The 20,043-nt window shown below is 42.0% G+C and overlaps 2 protein-coding genes across 5 annotated transcripts in view; both read right to left on the bottom strand.

Annotated features, from left to right (window-relative positions):
• Positions 1 to 1,354: 1,354 nt before the first annotated feature.
• LEPROT (leptin receptor overlapping transcript) lies at positions 1,355 to 12,100 on the bottom strand. Its single transcript, XM_086390405.1, has 4 exons — positions 12,030 to 12,100; positions 6,822 to 6,897; positions 5,600 to 5,786; positions 1,355 to 3,075 (listed from the first exon to the last, which is right to left on the bottom strand). The coding sequence occupies exons 1-4, from the start codon at positions 12,043 to 12,045 to the stop codon at positions 2,959 to 2,961; spliced, it is 396 nt and encodes a 131-aa protein (XP_086246531.1). The 5' UTR covers positions 12,046 to 12,100; the 3' UTR covers positions 1,355 to 2,958.
• A 3,666-nt stretch (positions 12,101 to 15,766) lies between these two features.
• DNAJC6 (DnaJ heat shock protein family (Hsp40) member C6) overlaps positions 15,767 to 20,043 on the bottom strand; it is a 179,958-nt gene continuing 175,681 nt past the window's right edge. For all 4 annotated transcript variants that reach the window (XM_086390402.1, XM_086390404.1, XM_086390400.1 and 1 more), the window contains exons 18-19: positions 19,749 to 19,925; positions 15,767 to 18,123 (exon numbers count right to left, since the gene is read on the bottom strand). In XM_086390402.1, the coding sequence (XP_086246528.1) occupies positions 18,022 to 18,123; positions 19,749 to 19,925 (279 nt within the window). In that variant the 3' untranslated portion in view covers positions 15,767 to 18,021. The remainder of the gene's footprint in view (positions 18,124 to 19,748; positions 19,926 to 20,043) is intronic.

Genomic DNA, 20,043 nt, shown 5'->3' with positions numbered 1-20,043 from the left:
GAAGGACACCTCCCTGACTACGCAAGTCTCCTTGGAGGTCAAAAAGGGAGAGGGCATCACCTCATAGTAAGTGATGCTGACTACCCAAAGGCCTCTTCACTAGAATCTATCTTGACTAAGAGATGAGCTCACACACGTGGGAGGACCTGAGACATATCAACATGGACTAAAGAACTGGGCAAGTCAAAATGATTGGCCACAGGAAAACCGGCAGAAATGCCCCATAAAAGTGATCCAAACCACCACGAGGGCATGACTCTCTGAGCCCACCTGTGTGTCTATCCACACGTGCTGGACTCTTTTTCCTAATAGATACTTTGTTTCACTACTTTCTATCTTTCTGGGAATTGTTTTTCTAAAAGCCAAAGGGCCAAGGCCTTGTCACTGAGCACTAGTCTAGTGACTAGGATTCCGTGTTCTCAACCTCCACAACCTGACCTCAATCTCTGGCCAGGAACCAAAGCCCTGCTTCAGGTTGTTGCAGACCAAGGCCACTCGAGATCAGCACGACCCCAGTGCCAAGACCCAAATCTCAGGCAGGTACCTTGAGTATTCAAGGTCAGCTATGTTAGGGTTTGGCATTCCTAATATTGTTTCTGTGGGAAAAGCGTTTCAAGATGTAAGCCAGTTGTTTGGAACATGATAGAAAATTTCTTTTCTGGGCAATTCTTTATGTGCATTCTCAGTTTTAGAATATTATTAATGTGCTTTGAATTTCCAAAATATATTATAACATATAAAGGGAGAAAAAATGAACTTTTTATGAGGATGAAAAGTGCCGAAGATTTGGGTTACCAAGGTGAAACTTTTGTACCATACATTCATATCAAGCAATACTTCTTACCGACATTTATTTCTTAAATAATACTGAAGTTTATTACTTACATGACACTTAGGTGCTGCAGAATAAATGCCCGTTTCAGACACTTAGCAAATCCAATAACCTATCATTTCGATAAACCATTCCATTAGTAGCCACATTAGTGTTTCCAACACATTAGTCTTTCCATTCCACAAATACTCTACATGAAGGACTTTATATCATCCTGGAAAAATAATCAAGAAGCAATGCTGGAAGACTACACATTAAAGCTACACTGGTTATTTAAAATGTGTACAAGCAACAAAGGAACTTTTGCAAAATGTAGTATTAACAGTATCTCCATCTTAGGAAAAGAAAAGCTATTACAAGCCAACTACACATCCAAAATGGTACCTTACAACTTATTGCTATTATTCTGATGCAGGACAGATTATTGCTTAAAACTGCACATTTCAGAACACCAAGAAATTTTCATTGTTTTGGTTACCATTTATGCAAATCAACATCAGAATAAAGACTTTCAGTTAAAACTTTTGTGTTAAAAGTGAAGTTTATTACAATACAGTAAGTGCAAATGTTATTAAAAATGCTGGTTAAAATCATAAAGTGTCTATACAATTTTTCTAGTATAAATATTGGAAATAACAACTTTAACAATTCTGTAAGTACACAGTACACTGAAAACATAAAATCACGCACAAAGCTAAGTATCACTGCACATTATCATTTTAGGTATCACTCTTCTGATCCCAACATCATTCCAGAATACGAAGGGGTTACAAACATCAAGGTTTCAGTGTTTTGAATGTATGTCAGTTATCACACATTAATAATGCTTTAAAATCATTGCTTATATTCTAATCAAGTGGTTCTAGTTCCAATAATCCCTTTTCTCAATAGGTCTTGGACAAAAAGTTGAGCTAGAAAAACTGAGATTACAGAACCTAGCATCACACTAATTCTCAATGATTCATTTAAAAGTAGCATAACGTGTTATTAAAAGTCCTATAGGACGTGGAAGACAGTAAGTACATCACATGGAAATACAATTAAGCAGCTCACCCTCTGCTTGCTTACTTGGCTCCATGTCTCTGTAGAAAGGAGAAGCCGAGCCATAAAGAAGTGTGGGCCAATCAGAACCGCTGGGAGTGTGTTTAGGGGGTTTAGGGGGACTGGTGAAGGTGGGGGGAAACAGCACAGGGAAATAACTGGGGAGAAATGTCAGACTATAAAGGGAAATTAAACAGTATTACTAGTCCACTCCTCCCCATCCTGCTGAAGCAAGGGACAGCTCCAGTCCAGCCTCCATCCACTGTCTCCCAGCAGGGGCTCTGTTCCCCTCCACTGTGAAGACAGCATTTGCTTTTCAGACAATGTGAAGCCATGGCTGTTTGCTATTGAGAACACTTCACAAACCTGAGGAACAGCCTATAAATTATAGGTTTGGACACTGCACAAACATCAAGGAGAATCTGAACTAGGCCTCAACATGAGGGGAAGGGGAAACAGCTTTTACAAGCCGCTAATGCCCACACAGGCTAAGTGGTTCCGCCAAGGGGACGGCAATGCTTATTTCTTCATGAACATGCTTCTCAAACTTTCATGTGCATTGGATTCACATGGGATCTCACCAAAGTGAGCTGGGTTGGGGCTGGGGCCACAGGTTCTGCATTTGTAGTTAAGCTCCTATGGACCACACTTTGAGAAGCAAGAGTCTGCAACACAAAGAGGGGGCCACCTCCTTCTCTCTGGGCCACGAGTATATGTTGGAAGTCCTGAGGAGAGTTGAGATAACCCCAGTGTTATGGACCCACCCAAGCACATCCCTGGGCTGCAGATGGAGATGTGGCACACTGAGTGGGCAATGTATGTTAACATATTTTCTGACAGCACCATACTATGACTATATGAACAGCTGAACAACATAACTCAACTTGAGTGAATGGAGAAGTCTACTCGTTGGGAATAAAACTAACCTTTTCCCCCATGTAGTCCTCCTTAAAGTGATTACATGATTACAAAGGTATAAAAAAACAGCGTATTAAATTTCATAGTAAAAGGCCACATGTGCACACATATACATACAACATGGATTCTAAGAAATTAAATGCATTTTTGTCAGGATAAAACACGGGCTACCACTGCTCCCAGCTAAAATCATCTCCTCTTCCAAATACAAGGAAGAAACCTTGAATTGTAAGGAAAATCACTGCATTGCCTGCCAGCACCAGGCCACAGGCTCCCCATTTGATCTGAAACACAAGAGGATTAAAAAGAGGATTAAATCTTTACTTTATACTGTACTCTTTGCAAACATTATTTTTTGCATCAGAAACAGCCAATGAAATACTAAATAAAACTGCTAAAAGGCTTAACAATGTAATAGGCAGGAGACAGTTCAGTAATTAGTCCAATCACTTTGTGACGCTTGTTAATTAAGTCTGGTATCATCCGTAACATTTTCCCCATTAGACATACTTCTCTACGTGTTTTCATGAGACAATGACTGCCTTCAGTAAAATACACAAAGCAAGATTAGAAAGGGTCCAATTACAATATTGGTTACCGGAAGTCCTGGATAGATTGCCTTTTTTCATGAAAATAGGAATTGGAGAGTTACAGACTGATTTGTTTCTTTTCCAGGCAAAAGATTTTAAATAATACTCGGGATACAACTAAAAAGAGCTTTCCAGCGTGGCAGATGGTTTTCCAGAGGCACAGTTGGGGATGAGAGTACCCTCTAGTGGGCATATTTTGTTTTAACAAGCAGAGAACATCAGTGAAAATTTTTTCATAAAACATGATGCAGCATTTGAAAGGTAAAAATAGAAATCCTTAAAGAAAAATTTAAGAAGTACTAGTCTAAGGCACAAGAGGGATAAGATCATGACAATCTTACATTGAAAAACCTTCCATGCTTCTGTTATCTAAAAAGAGTTCACACTGGCCTGGCATTCCAGACCTTCCCCAGTCAGGCTTCCCCAGCCTTTCTAGCCTCAATCTCAACCTCTCCCTTTTTGCTCCATCATATTGGACTACTCTTTAGTCCATACATTTCATTTTTGCATTTGAGAACCATTCCATATGATTGTCTTTTCTACTTTAATCAAAATAGTATTTATCCATAGAAGCCACACCAAATACCAGAGGTTAATTTCTCTCCTTGGTGCACCTATGGCATTCTGATCATGTTTTAATGACCACATATAGTACACTTATGCTATACTTACCCATCAGGCTAATTTCTGTTCTTTTGAGAACAGAGACAGTATCTAGTTCTTATTCCGAGTGCCCTACAAATAGCATATGCTGTTTACTGTACGAATAAATAGCACTTGTGTAGGTCTGATATTCAACGTCCCAAATAAGAGTCTCATGAAATTGAAACAGTATGTAATTAGGGGAAATAAAAGCAAACAGTATGGAAGACAGTGAATATCAAAGAACTGAATAAATTATACCCATAATGTGTATTTTGGAGATAAAAACTTTATATTGGATACTGATTAAATAAAGTGCATATTTATGGCAAGACAAGAAAAACTTAAACATAAAATTTTCTCTTCTTGTTCAGGCCTCCTCCCTCCCCTTTGTGTACTTTGCATCTGTATTAACCAGACCTCCTTAGGAGATAACATTGCTTCCTAACACACCTTCCTAATCTCATGAACGTCATAACTGCTTAGGAGATAATCTTTCTTCTTAATGATGTAGTGGGCCATGACGACCCACTGCTCACTTCATACATGCCAATCTGGATTGCGTAAATGGCCAACAGTATGCCATCTGACATATAACCATTTGTCTCTAAAACTTATGCAGCTGTGGTTTGATCTCTTACAGAAGGAACAGTCATCTCCCAGGGTATGATCCTCAGGTTAGGGGAAATAACATTTTCTATTTCTTTGATTGAGTGAGTGAGTCATTTTCCTCATTGACAATATGAAGATGTCATATTACTCACTGTATCTTCCAGTAGCTATATAGCTTTCCCTCAATATGTAACTATTGTGTTGAGAATTATGTCCATGATCCTATTTGCAGAAGAATTGGGTATGATGTTGTGATTTATATTAAAAAATATATATTTGATCAGTCCCCATATTCTGCAAAGAGCTTCTAAAATCCTTGCAACTTCGTAAGTGATGAGAGTGACTATTTTTATGGTGGAAACCTCTGATTTACAGCCAGTCAGTCAGAAGCATGAGACTTGTGATTGGCATCTGAAGAGGGAGGTAGTCTTGTGGGACTGAGCCCTGAACCAGTAGAATCTGTTGCTGTCTCCAGGTAGATGGAATCAGACTTGAGCTGAATTGTAGGATACTCACCTGGTGTGGAAGAATTGCTCCTTAATGGTGTAGGGAACAACCCGACCCCCACCCCCCGCCACCACACACACACATACACACACTGGAATTAGGTGACCAGGACCCCTTTTGATATTTATTTTGGAACTAGAAAAGTATTGCTACATGAGACTCTAGATTGCCCTACAAGAAGAGGCAAGGATTTCAGAATACTTCCAGAAAATAGCTTACAACAGAAAAAGCAAGAAATCACTTGGTCTGGCTAAAAATCGCAAGAGGAACAAAGAAAGCATTCTGAAAGCATGCGCAAGATACTGATAGGTAGATCTAAATCAGGGGAATACAGAAACTAAAAATATGTCTGGCTTTGAGTATGACGTCTAAGCAGTGGAAATGAAACTGTGGTTCCAGACACAGGCCTGTGAAGTAACCTCAGCGATAGCTGGGCAGAACAATAGACAAGACTTACCACAGACACACGAGCAAGAATAACAGGAAATCCAAAGGCAGAAACAACAATTCCTGTAGTGAAAAAATAAGCCAGTTCCCGACAGGCGCTACTTGTTGCATCGGAGTCGTATGTTGCTCGTTTGGCAATGAAATGGGGGATGGGAGAGATGGCGTGGAAAATCAGGACAAACAAGGGCCAGTAAACGCTGTTGGTCGGACCCAGGAGAAACCCAAAAGGGAAAGTTAGTTACATCGTAATTAAAGATACACTCCTGTTTCAAAGTTTATATTATTCTAAATGTCTAGGTCAACAATTATTTATTCAGTTGTCAACATTAGTGCATGAGATGATTATTTTCCAGGAACAGCTGATGATTAAGTAGTGATGATTAAAAATTACCAGTACATTAATACGCAGACAGCTTATACTGTGTTAAGAAACAATGACACAATATAAAGTCTAGAATCTTCATGGTTTTCTGTGTTACTGAGCTGTAGTTTCTTTAGGGACAGAATCCTAACTTAGTCATCTTTGCTTTCCATATAGAACACAGCACAGTGCCTTGTACATGTTCATTCAGGAGAAATTATCTGAGTGTGCACAGGTTGGAAACCTTTCAATTTCTTGGAGTAAAACTCAAGATTCCTTGCCCTGGACTACAAAGCCTCACATGATCTGGCCAACTTCTTCCATTCATTCCGTGCCATCTTCCCTCATTTGCTTCATCTGTAGCCACATTAGTTTTTCTATTTCTTAAAGACTCCCTCTACCTGGAATGCCCGCTCCTGACTCATTGACCTGATAAACTTATTTATCCACAAAGTCTCAGGTTAAGGACAACCTCTTCTATGCAGTTCTCCCTGACTTTACCAGGGAAATTCGGGTTCCCTTTCTGGACGCTCTCACTGTACTTTGTACACATCTCTCCTGACTGGACTGTCTGCCTGTCTCTTACTCATAACTAGAACTGCAAGCTCCCTGAGGACAGGATTGTGTCTCATCATTCTTGTATCCTCAGCTGGTCTGGAGGAAGTCTTCAATAAATTCTCATTAAATGAACACATCAATTTTGAAAAGAGCTTTTCTCTGTACAAATACAATTAACTAAGGGACTGGCTTTGTAATTTGGGCTTCATTAATTCATTCATTAGAGCTTGGTGCTAAATTGACCAAATTCTCTAACACCCATACTAATAGTGACAAAGACATAAAAAGAATAGTTCTTTCTGAAATAACTTACCCATAATCCTCTAAGGCACATCCCAGCATCAGAAAAGTCAGCCCAATAGCCCCACTGAAAGATAAGGCCACAAGAGCTGGGAAAAATAAAATCAAGAGTTATAGGTTCCAATGGTTATCAGGGACTGGGGGAGGGGGAGAGGAATGGAGAAGGATTCTTCTGGGATGGATGAAATGTCCTGGAATTAGAAAGTAGTAATGGTTGTACAACCTTGTGTATATATTAAAAACCACTGAAAGAATTTTTAGAGTGTAAAGAATTTTACACTTGAAAAAGGCTAATTTTTGATATGTGAATGATAGCTCAATTTTAAATTTTTTAACAAAAAAAATTGCTTATTTCATTGAAAGAGATTTCCTTATTTCATTGGTTGATGTTACATTTGACTAGCAAATGACAGCCTATGTCTGTTACTCTTAAATCTTCAGGTGGAGAAAGAGCTCAAGCCTTTCCAGGACTCAGCCCCTGTCTAATGTATGAATTCCCTAACACCCATACTAAGAGGCCAGACAGCCAGTTGATACAATACCAGTGAAGGGAAACTCACTATCTCCTGAGGCAGATTATTTCATTCTGACAATTTTCAAATGCTGAAAACCCTCTTTCCTTAAACTGTACCCCAAACTGTCTCCCTGTAATATAAACCCTTTGATCACTGTGCCTCCCCATACCACAGGGCTTCAAGTATTTGAAGATTACTTTCATGTCTTCCTAGAAAATTCTTCCCAACTAGTATCCCCTGAATATCGATTCCCTGCATCTGTTGGACACTAATCTTTGAGGAGGTAGAAATGTGTTTGCTTTGTCCACTGCTGAGTGAGAGAATAACAGAGTTGTTTAAAAAATCTTGCGCTGCTCTGGGTCACCAACATGGGTTCATGTTGGTAACTCTGTCCCTGACTGGTTGTGTGACTGTGGTAGAAGCTGAACCTCCTTAAACCGGATTATGCAGCTGTAAAATGGGAATAACGATGCCAACTTATTAGGGAATTTATGGGACTCAAATGAGATAACCTATATAAAGTGACTGGCAAAGGCAGGAGCTCAGTAAGCAAATGCTGATATAAGTATATGCTCATTTTAGCAACGGTCTTCGGTAAAGGTAGCAATCACAAGCACCGGACACTGAATTATCCGAGTACTCCTCTGAAAAAAAATCCATAATACTCAAAATTAGTCATTAGGTAAACCAATTAACATTTTGATTGCTTCCTTTTACTTTAAGAGGCAATCTGGGGAGACTTTTATGGGAAGATACCTAGGTGATTTTTAAAAACATCTGGGAGCATACAGATGTTAGAGGACAAGGAAGGACAGTCAGTTTTATATATTTTTCCATTTAGTACATGTCACTTTTGGGGGGAAAAAATGGACAAAAGTAACTTTTCCCATATTGTTTCACTACAGATGATCTTTTCCTCATCGGTTCTGTCCCCTGCCTGTGCCTAACCACCTGCACCACTCTGTCCTACAGGAGACCATTCAGAGCTATGAACCATAGACCTCTTCCTTCTGTTCTGGGACACCAATCACTCAAAGTTCACAATTGTATCTCCAACTGATGCTCTTTACCTCCTTTTTCTTTTTCAGGAATTGCATCCTCGGCCATCTGTTAAACTCAGAGCTAACCAGAAATCCAAATTCACCTATCACTCCACACTCTTGCTGGGATACTGCATTCAACACAAAGCTCCCTGGTACCACAAGGACCCAGCTACATCTAATGCTGCAGTTTGAAGTAACTCCTAAGAACTCAGCCTGCACCTCCAACTCCAATCTGGATTTCTCTGGGTAGTCAACATAGAACTCAACTTCAACATGTGTAAAACTGAAACATCTCCCCTTATCCTCCCAAACACACACTTCTTCCTTTCCAAGGTTCTATCTTGAAAGACTAACACCAGCCCTACACTCCACTTTCTAGAAAATCAGTAAGTCAGGGTGACTCAATCTCCCAGACCTCACTCAAACCCACTGCAAAAGACTAAGTGATTATGTCCCCACTCCCCAAATTCATCTATTAATTTTCACATCCAGCGAGATGGTGGTAGGAGGTGATTAGATCATGACAGGATTAGGACCCTTATAAAGGGACTCCACAGAGCTTCCTAATCCCTTCTGTTGTGTGGGGACACAGCAAAAAGATACCTGTCCAGGAACCAGGAAGCAAGCCTTCACCAGATAACAAATCTGCTGGCACCTTGATTGTGGAGATCCCAGCCTCTCAAACTAAGAAATAAATGTATTTAAGCCACCCAGCTTATGGTATTTTTGTCCTGCAGCCTTAAAGGATTAAGACAACCACCTCTTCTCTCGTGCCCTCAGCTACTTATCATCTGTGTGCAGACCCTTATCATCTCAGGCCCGCCTTCACCTCATGACTCTTCCAATCTATCCTCCGCACAGCAGATGGTGACCTCTCGAATATACAAAGCTGGTGTCACCTGCACAGTTGCTTTCACAGCCTATGAGCTGTTCTAGCACTGGAGGCGCACCTCTGCCCCGTCTCACATGTTCTCTCCATTAGAATAAACTCTGCCCTCAACCCCAATCCTTTGCCAGGTGAAGTCTTATTGATCCTTTTAGATTCAGAGCAAGGAATGCCTCTTTTGGGAGACTGGTCCTCTTCCTCCCTGGAGCAGGGTTTGGTAATGCCATCTGTATTAGTTTCCTAGACCTGCTATTAAAAATGTATCACAAACTGGGTGGCTTAGAAGAACAGAAATTTACTCTCTCATATCTAGAAAGGACATCTGCTCCCTCTGAAGACTCTAAGGGAAGAATCCTTCCATGCCTCTTTTTAACTAGTGGCAGTTGCCTGCCATCTCTGGTCCTCTCTAGCTCACAGTTGCATCATTCCAAGTTCTGCCTCTGTCCTCCTATGCTGTTCTCCCTATATTTTTCCATGTCTAAATTTCCCTTTTCTTACAAGGACACTAGTCATTGGGCTGCTGCGGCTGCTGCTGCTAAGTCGCTTCAGTCATGTCTGACTCTGTGCGATCCCATAGACGGCAGCCCACCAGGCTCCCCCGTCCCTGGGATTCTCCAGCAAGAACACTGGAGTGGGTTGCCATTTCCTTCTCCAGTGCATGAAAGTGAAAGTGAAGTCACTCAGTCGTGTCCGACTCCTCGAGACCCCATGGACTGCAGCCTACCAGGCTCTTCCATCCATGGATTTTCCAGGCAAGAGTACTGGAGTGGGGTGCCATTGCCTTCTCCGAGTCATTGGGTTAGAGTCCAACTAATCCGATATCATCCTAACTTGATTATATCTGCAAAGACCCTATTTCCAAATAAGGTCAAATTCACAGACACTGGGGAGTTGGAACTTGAATGTATTTATTGGGGGGATACAGTCAGCCTGCAATACCATCTTGGTCCTCACACTGTATCTGAGCACACCTTAGACATTTAAACAGTAACACAATTATTTCCAGCCCTGTCACACAATAACTGATCATTTAACCTTTTATCCCAAGCCTCAGGCACACAGCAGTTCTTCTTTAAAAGTTATCTGCAAAACACTTCCTTAGTCCTTTTCCATTTCATAACCTATCTTCTTTTTTTTACTACAATGCAATTTCTAACACATTCACACATAAACATTATTATTTGATAGTTTCCGGACACGACTAAACAAAGCGTAGTGGTGCTACTTCTTATCGGTTTTCTGCACTGGCTTCAGGTGGAATATTACAAAATGAACACTGTCCAAGTAAATCATGTTTACTATATTAATGCCAATTATAAAAGTCCGCCAGAAATAATTTTAAAATATGTCTGCTAACAGTTTACACACTCAGATAAACTTCATAGCAAACACATGCATGTGTACAAATATACCCGTATGCATGTTTACAGCATATGTTGATTAACTAGAGAAGGAAGATCTTTGTGTACAAATTTCAAGGACAGGGGCTCCAACATGGAAACAAGTTATCCTACTCTATTCAAAAGATTAGACATCTAATGGGGTGGGTCCTACCACCTAAGGAAGCCTTCCAATAACCTCTCCCACTGCTGGCATTCCCCTTCACTCTGAAGGTGCACAGATGAGGGAACTGGTGTTCTTGGTACCCCCTTTTTAAAAATCAACTGTCCCATGCAAAAACACTCACTGCACAAAGTGAAGTTGCTCAGTCGTGTCCGACTCTTTGTGATCCCATGGACTGTACCCTACTAGCCTTCTCAGTCCATGGAATTTTTCAGACAAGAGTACTGGAGTGCGTTGCCATTTCCTGCTCCAGAGGATCTTCCCGACCCAAGGATCGAACCCAGGTCTCACACATTGCAAGCAGACAGTTTACTGTCTGAGCCACCAGGAAAGCCCCACTGCACAAAGACCTACTGTATAGCACAGGGAACTATATTCAATATTTTGTAATAACCTATAAGGGAAGAGAATCTGAAGTATATATGTGTGTGTGTGTCTGAATTGTTGTGCTGTACACCTGAAATTAACACGATATTGTAAATAAACATTTGTTTTTTTTTTTTAAGTACTATACAAACACCACCCTCCTGTCTGTCCATAAAGGAATAAACACTGATGAAAGTAACGATAAAATCCCACCTAATCTACTCTGTACAATTAAGACAAATACAGCATTTCAGGGTGCTTTTCGCTGACACCCGCCTGCAGCCAACTCTGCCCAATTGTAAAAATCAATTTACACGACACGACAGATGTAAGGGTTCTAATGCCGAGAACACTGGAGACAATGGCTCGTCTGGAAAAAGTGGGAAACTCGGCAAAGTGGCAGGAAAAGCAGGGAGAGGCATTAGGGTGAACATGACGGGAAGTGAAAGCCCAGTTTAAAACTAGGCAGAGGAGGGGGTGGGAACTGCTTCCCGAGGAACTGGGAAGCAATCCGGGAGGTGATGCCCCACCCGGGCTAGCCGGTGATTCCCAGGGAAGGAATGCTCCCGGCGAGGGCTTCGCCTGCAGCGACCCGGACACGCCGGGTGAAAGAGTGAAGACTAGTAGCCTTGCAGAAAAAGGTTGAGGTTCCCCAAAACACGCCTCCACCCGCACCCCAAGGAGCGAAGAGAGCAGGGGAACTCCTTCCCACCGGGAAAGGAGAAAACGATGGCACATCTGGGGAGGCCGTTTCCAGCCCACGCGCTAAAGGCGCAGCTCCAGGATTAGCCCAGAGCCAAGGCGGCGACCCCACCGCAGGACTAGCGAGCTAGGAACCTAGGATGTACCTTTAACGCCAGCCATGTCTCCCGAGCTGGGGCCGCGGCTGCTTCCGGCTTCCTGCCACGGCCCCAGCCCCGCCCGAGGCCGGGTCCAGGGCCGTACCTAGGCTCGCGACCCCGCCCCGCCTGGCAGAGCCCCGCCCCTGACGGCTCCGATCTCCCCAGGCCTAGCCACTCAGGGCCCCGCCCCTGCCAGTCCCCGCCCCCGCTACGCATAGCCATGCCCCTGCTCGTCTCGGCCCCTGACACTCAGAGCCCCGCCCCTGTCCCCGCCACTCAGAACCCTCCCAGACCAGACCGCATCTCCTCCCGCCCACCCAAGGAGATCCCGCTCCTACCCACCCGTCACGCTGATGGGAGTGTACCGCAAACCCGCTTTCTCAGGATAGCGGCGACGATGCTCCCTTAGGTCCTGAGCTTCTGCATAATCCTCGAAATTGCCCCACGCTCCTCCTTTCCGTCGGTTGGCCGGAATCCCGGCTCTGCCGAATCGCTGGGTCCGCAGGCCCAGAGCTCCCCAACACAGCCCACTAGGGACGCGTCCACCATAGCACGGAAGAGCGGGAACCGCGATTCCTGGCTGCAAGGAATTTCTGCGTGAGGATAGCGAAAATAGAGAGGGGAGGGGGAAAATTATAGTCGGTAGAGCAGGGATACCTGCTTTCTCTGGCATTGCTTTCTCTAAGGCCTAGACTGCGTTTGTGTGCCTGTCTGCGTTTACATAGCTGTGGCGGAGGAAGGGATGGGGACACCAGAGAAGAGGCCCCAAGGAGCCTGGCCTGGCCTTGCTTAATAATACCAACTTGAGCGCTTTTCGGGCACTAGCGTTTTCTCCTTTACACTCAGGTGTATCTATAGAAACGAAAAACAAGCTATTTTGTGCTTGAGGCTTTCATGAACATTTAAATAAACAGCTATTATTTCTATATCATGGGCCTCGAGGTCTGCAGGTAGGCAAGGCTAGTTTAGACTTCACTGGACCACTTCGTAGTCTGCTCACAGGACAGAGTTTTGGCTTCGTGGGTACAATCTGGAAGAGATTAAAAACCATCTGGTCCAAAGGCTTCATTTTACCTCTACAGAAAGAGGCCCAGAAAGGTTAGGACTTCCCTCCTCACACAACTCTTTGGGGAAGGTTGGATTATGGGTCACTTATCCCTCTTTCTAGCTGAGAACCCCTACACCTTATGATGCTGCTCCTTTTCTTTCGCTTTTTAAAATTTTTCAACAGGACTGAAAGCTAAAGGAGTTCTGGGGAATCCAGGTTCCCCTGACGATAGAAACACAAAATCTCACTACCACCACCTTTCAGGACCCCTGCTTGGTTTCCTTTTTTAAATTGTACACTGAGCATATTATTGTCTCAACACGTTTAATTACTTGTGAGTTTATGTTTCTAGATCCTCCCATTTCTCCTCCTAGATAGAAGGTATACTTATTAAAAACTTTGTTGCTAGTCCCTAGCTCACTGCACAACTTGCAGATCCAGAATTACACTGCATTCTTTACTTTGTAGCCTGTGATCTATCCAAGATCACTGAGAACTTCTCTTTCCCTATTCTGAGTTCCCTATATTGGGTGGCAGTGAAAACTGCCCACCACCCAAACTCTGGCAGCCTGGGTTTTTAGCTCGCTTGGTGGTGATGGTGGTTCAGCCACTAAGTCATGTCTGGCTCTTGCGACCCCATGGAATTGTAGCCAGGCTCCTCTGTCCATGGGATTTCTCAGGCAAGAATACTACAGAAGGTTGGCATTTCCTTCTCCAGGGGATCTTCCCAACCCAGGGATTGAATACACATCTGCATTGCAGACAGATTCTTTACCGCTGAGCTACCAGGGAAGCCCCTTTTTTAGCTCCCTTACTGAAGTGCAAAGCTGCACTCATGAGGAAAATTCTCCTTAATTGATGAGGATTTTCTATGGGGTCAAATCTCACATTTTCCCTTCGATTTCCAACCACCTGCCAAATGTGTGTGATTTCCCTGGTGGCACAAGATGGTAAAAGTCCGCCTGCAATCCAGGAGACCTGGGTTTGATCCCTGGGTTGGGAAGATCTCCTGGAGGAGGAAATGGCAACCCACTTCTATATTCTTGCCTGGAGAATCCCATAGATAGAGGAATCTGGTAGGCTATGCAGTCCATGGGGTTGCACAGAGTTGGACATGACTGGGAGACTGAGCACAGCACCAGGTGTGTAGAAAACCATATATGACGGCTTGCTGGAGCCTCCCGTATCACCCTAAGGCTAGTCCCATGGAAGAGAAATGATTTGGAGAAAAGTGACACTTCAGAGGCAAAGCTTGGTTTGAGTGCCTTGGACTCAGCAGTAAGAAACTGGAAGATGGCAAAAAGATGAGGAGCTTGCCCCAGGGTGATGTCCAGAATCAGAAAAATGCAGAGACAGTATTTGTCTCCAGTTAACTTTCCTGTCCACACCAGCCGTTCTTCCCAGTTTACGCAACACTTTAAAGAGGAACTTAGCCATCTTACCAGAGGCTTTAACCATCTTCTGAGAAAATCTGCTTTCCTCTTACCAGAGGTTCACTGAAAAACTGTTCTTCTACTACCCCATTCTGTATTTCCTCAAGAATAAAGAAGACTTTCAATCAAAAACAGAAAGTAAAAACCTTAGAAGCCGAACCCTTTCCCAACTTGCTGTCAGTGTGTTACCTGGAAATATAAGATCCACGTCCTCTGTCAAACTGGCTAGGACTAAACAGGACCTCTTAGGATAAATTTTTTATATTCTCTCCTTGCATTCAATTCTCACACTATGAACTAGGTTTTATTATCTTCACTTTACAGATGAGAAAACTGAGGCTCAGATGGTACCTACTGAGTAGGAAAGCTGAGATCAAACATTAAACAGTTTAAATGTGAAGTCAGAAAATCAGCACTTGAATTGTTCCCCATTTTAAATCGTAGAACAACCAAAACCTGTCTACTTGACCTAAATTCCCCAGTATATGTTGTCAGCAGGGAAACTGTCCTGTTGCTGTGATAACTGGCTCTGGAATTCAACTTGCATGTTCATTCCTTACACAGTGTTTTCGTCAATAGTGTGCTAAGTCGCTTGAGTTGTGTCTGACTCTTTCTTAACCCCATGGACTATAGTCCGCCAGGCTCCTCTGTCCACGGGATTTCCCAGGCAAGAATACTGGAGTGGTTTGCCATTTCCTACTCCAGGGAATCTTCTCCACCCAGGGATGGAACCCACCTCTCTTTTCGTGCATTGGCAGGAGCATTATTTACCACTAGCGCCACCTAGGGTCCAACTTGAAGATTCTTCTCGACAGGGTACAGCAATGATAATTCAAATACTTTTGATTTGCAACATTTGTTTCCAAGTAAACATGCTGCTTCTCTTCTTAAAGAGCTAAATGATCTGTTTTCTGCAACAAAGTCTCAGACTCCCAGGATCCAACCCTTTGCCTCAGCACAAAAATGTATTAATATCCTAGCTAGAGCCAGGATTTCTGTGCTGATTCTTTTAGGAACACAGCATTCATGCCGCATGATCAAAAGTGTGTCTGTATATGGAGGCAAGGGTGGTAAGGGGGTGGTTAAAGTATAAATCAATAAATTCTATCAGATTATGTTTTGGTGCAAATGTATTATATGTGCAGCAGCAGCAGCATATTCTTTCCCCATAACTTTTCTTAAAAGTGAATCATGTCAGAAGGTGTAATTCAAGCTTGTTGTCGCATTCCTATGAGTGAAAAAATAACTTATGTTTCTACAAATATTTTTGAGCCTTTTAATATACATTACAAATATTTTAGACCAATCACATTTTGTTGAGTGTAACATATTTACAAAACAAAAATATATTACAATAAATATGAATGAAACAGTGAATCCGATCAACAACAAGCTCTGTCACAACCAGATATTTAAAAGGAATGCGAAAACCTGTTGGTCTGTATATGTTAAGAGCTTTGAGATAAATAGGGGTCCAGAATTATAATGTATCCGGAAAAGAGACAGGGAGCATCCCAAATTTAAGTTAGATAAGATTCTTTCTCATTGCTAATTACATAATGTTTAATGATGTTTTAAACTGTGAACATGGATGAATTATCCAAACATGATACCAAGCTAATATAGTTCTATCATTTCAAAATGTACGTGACATTCACATAGTATCCTTTTAATTATTATTATATACTGTAGTTCACACAATATCTACAGATGTGAATGAGAAAAAAAGTCACAGCAACATGTCTCACATTCCAATTTTAAATAAGACAAGCACATACTGCAAACATTATTTTATAATATGTTAATAAATAACACCTAGTTTTTTATGGTTACTTTGAACAGTTTACAGCTGTATATTTAAAAAGAGAATATTTGAGGCGAGTTTCACATTGTCAGCAAAAGGTAAAATAAATAATGAACCTTTATAACAACAACAAAAAAAAGAACGAAGGAAAGAAAGGAAGAAAGAGAGATAGAAAGAAGAGAGTTGTATATAGAACATAAAGTATTTTTGACATGCTGCTTTTCCAGTACAGTTTGCCACAAGAAAATGAAAAACAGAAAGAAACAACAAAAAAGATTGTCTTTTAAAAACAATTTTTGAAAGCTTTTCACAATACTGAGCACAAACCTTTTAAGATTAGATCAAGATCTTTCTGCCCATCTGCCTTGTATGAATATCCTCTGCACACCGTGTACCTGCACACCCAAAGAGATCTACCAAAGTCATGGAAAACAATCACTTGCCCCTTAAAGTGAGAAACAGCCAAAATACTGAACTGAAATCCAACCAGTCTGAAGTCTGCAAAGGTTTCACTCCTGCTTTATTTTCACAGACGTTCCTGTGCAACTGTTATTCCTGTGGACCCCCAACAACTTTTAGAACAATAAACCCCACTGTAATAATCCAAGAGGTCCTATTTCATCAGGTGGGAAGAGGAACCTGGTTCCTCAGAGAAGCCAGTCTTGATAAGACATGTGACTTGGTCTGAAGTGGCCTCTCTCTGTCTCTCACTGCAATTGCCCCTGTCACTGTGGTCATCGATTTCCTTCCCCCAGCCAATCACAAACCTGGAGGACAGGGGATCCATACTAGATAGTCTTCCTGATCAACTGTGAACACGCCAAACTGCCTTACAATCTGTTCCCAGCTAAGAGCATTTTCTCTGCTAAGAAAAAGGAGGAGCATTAAGCCTTACAGGAAAAATTAGAAGTTTCATCAAATCAGGTTGTTGTTATGGCATTAAGACATTCTTCAAGCTACCACATCTTTCTAAAGGGAAAAGAAGATAGTAGCCCAACTCTCTGACCAGGAATACAGATTTCTACAGCTTTAGCGTCCCTATTTTTCTTCAGTCAGCATTTTCACTAAATTTTAGCTTATCCGGGAAGGAAGTGTTGGTAGTAATCACTGGATTATAATAGAATTACTTCCCACAGTTCAGGTTCTTTTACATCTGTTAGTCCTCTTGACCAAAAGAAGTGTACAGTATTATACTATAGACCATAGTAAATTTCTGTTAAAACAAACAAACAAACAAAACTTAATGGTCATGTTCCTGAAGTCTACGTAAAGCCATGGCTCAAATTTTATCTTTCCAAGAAAATCTCAAAACTATTAGTTAAAATCCATCATGTAATCCTATTATTATAACTTTGGCTCATTATCCTATCCTCAGACAATGAGATGGGTGCTATGCCTTTGGTAGCCTTTATTTTCAATTTCCCCACAAATTGCTGAGTAGGCTCCCCACAGGGCAGGCTGGAATGTTGTAAAAATACTCTGCAAGGTCATCTGACTAAAAGTTCCTTTCCTGTTTTGGACTTTTTATGGTGGGGACTTGAGAAAACAAACATCCACATTCCTTATTAAAGAGGAATTAATTCACGAGTAACTTAACAGTTAAGTACTGGATACACATTGCTGGAGTTTTTGGTTCACCTGCAAAAACCTCAGGACTGTGACACACACTAAGCATTAGCACGGGTCTGCAGCAGAAATGGAAAAGCTCATAAGTTAATACAAGGGCTTTTGGCCTTGATTTTCAAATTCTGACCAGGCATCATTGAGCTCCATGAAAATCATCTTTGCATATTGTTCATAGGGTTGCCCAGTAGCCTACAGAAAAAAAAAAACCAAAAATACACATTAGATACCACAGACCAAAATTTTATTTATATTAAAATTTTCATTGCTAATGTGGGCTCTGAGTAATTGAAATCTTTTTCTGTTAGACCATTTCTCTCTTTACAGCCCCATCTTGCTGCTGTTGCTGTTTGGTCACTAAGTCATGTCCAGTTCTTTGTGACTCCACAGAGCCCAACAGGCTCTTCTGTCCATGGGATTTCCCAGTTAAGAATACTGGATTGGGTTGCCATTTCTTTCTTCAGGGGATCTTCCTCACCCAGGGATTAAACCCGCATCTCCTGCATGGGCAGGCAGATTCTATACCGCTTGAGACACTAAGGAAGCCAATAGCCCCATCTACATGACCCTAATTACTATGACCTCTCCACAAAGCCCTCCCCCAGGAATTCACATATGGTAGTAGTGATCAGTCACTGAGTAGGTAACAGAATTTATTGGTCAGCACAAGATGTATCTCCATTCTCCAGAGTTACCTACCAAATGACAAAGACTGCGTAGCTCTGATTGATGGACTGCATTTTGAAACACTCTTTATTCTATTTCTTAAAAAAATTTTCTTGGAGACCCATAACACAGGCATACAGTTTGTGGGTTTTTCTGGGCTCTTTCCCTTTCTCTTCAAGTCACTGAAATATATCATTTCTTTACTACTATCTGGATTGTCACCAAAAGTTTAGAGAGATGAAAATCTAAGACATCAAATTCAAGTGTGTGTTCTCAAGTAGGATTCAGTCACAGCCTCACACTGTAGGACTCACACGGTCCATATGATGGGGCTTCCCTGGTGGCTCAGCAGTAAAGAATCCGCCCACAATGCGTGTTCACTCCCTGGGTAGGGACGAACCCCTGGAGAAGGGAATGGCAACCCACTCTACTATCCTTGCCTAGGAAATCCCATGGACAGAGGAGGCTGGTGGGCTACAGTCCATGGGATCACAAAGAGTCAGAACCAGCTTAGTGACTAGTCAACAATAACAAAGTCCATATGATGGCAAGTGATCCAATTCTGTCAAAGAGGTTTCTGTGTGTTATGGTGATCTCAACTGGGCCATCCACTGGTTGAAGTCTCTGACAGTGCAGAGCATGTATGTGTGTGTGTGTGTGTGTGTGTGTGTGTACTTCAGTGAAAATAAACTGCCATAATCAATATAGTAATGAATTTAGCTCCATTTTCAATATTTTGTTGATTCTCACCAATTTTACCAACTACATTCTAAAGTTTTTTCACTGTATAATCCTGGCTGAATATACTGCCATATTACTGTAGGAGAAAATTTTCCTCTGTCCAACTCTGAGTTCATCCTTTAGTCAGACACAACTTCTATCTGATCCCTGAAAATTAGTCAGTAATGAATCTCATACCTAAGTAAAGCCCTCATTCCATTATTTGTAATGTATAGCTTGACTTCTTTGCTTCTGTGTCATAAAGTATAACTGTTTGTTTAAGTACCTTTTTGACCCTATGAAATTTATTTTATCATATAAATGGCCTAATAAGAAGCAAGTTGAAAGTATGACTCCTTGACACACGCTTATAAACCAAGGACAGGAGGACCAGACACCCCCAGGGGTGCAGGAGGACAGGTTGTACTCACTTTATCCGGGTGCACCACTAGCACAGCCTTCCTGTACACCTTCTTCACCTGCTCCGGGGTGACCAGGTCTGCCATGCCAACAGGTTTCCACTTAGTCTCCCCAGCCCACAGCACAGTGTGCATTGTGGACAGAAGGGCTCTGATATTCCTCTCTTTGCCTTCAATCCATTCTAGAATCTGTTAACACAGGGGCAGTTAAGAAATTCAAATGCTTCTGAGTCCAGAGCATCTCCACTGTGACTCTGGAAACCCCTCCAGCTCCAGCAACATCAGGTACCTGCCTAGGTCATCCTTC

Source organism: Bos grunniens, chromosome 3, assembly GCF_055505025.1.
Source record: "Bos grunniens cultivar Pamir isolate PY7600 chromosome 3, Bosgru_T2T1.0, whole genome shotgun sequence".
Lineage (NCBI taxonomy): Eukaryota > Metazoa > Chordata > Mammalia > Artiodactyla > Bovidae > Bos > Bos grunniens.
Note: the sequence above shows the minus strand (reverse complement) of the source record. Positions and strands in the feature narration are given on the sequence as shown.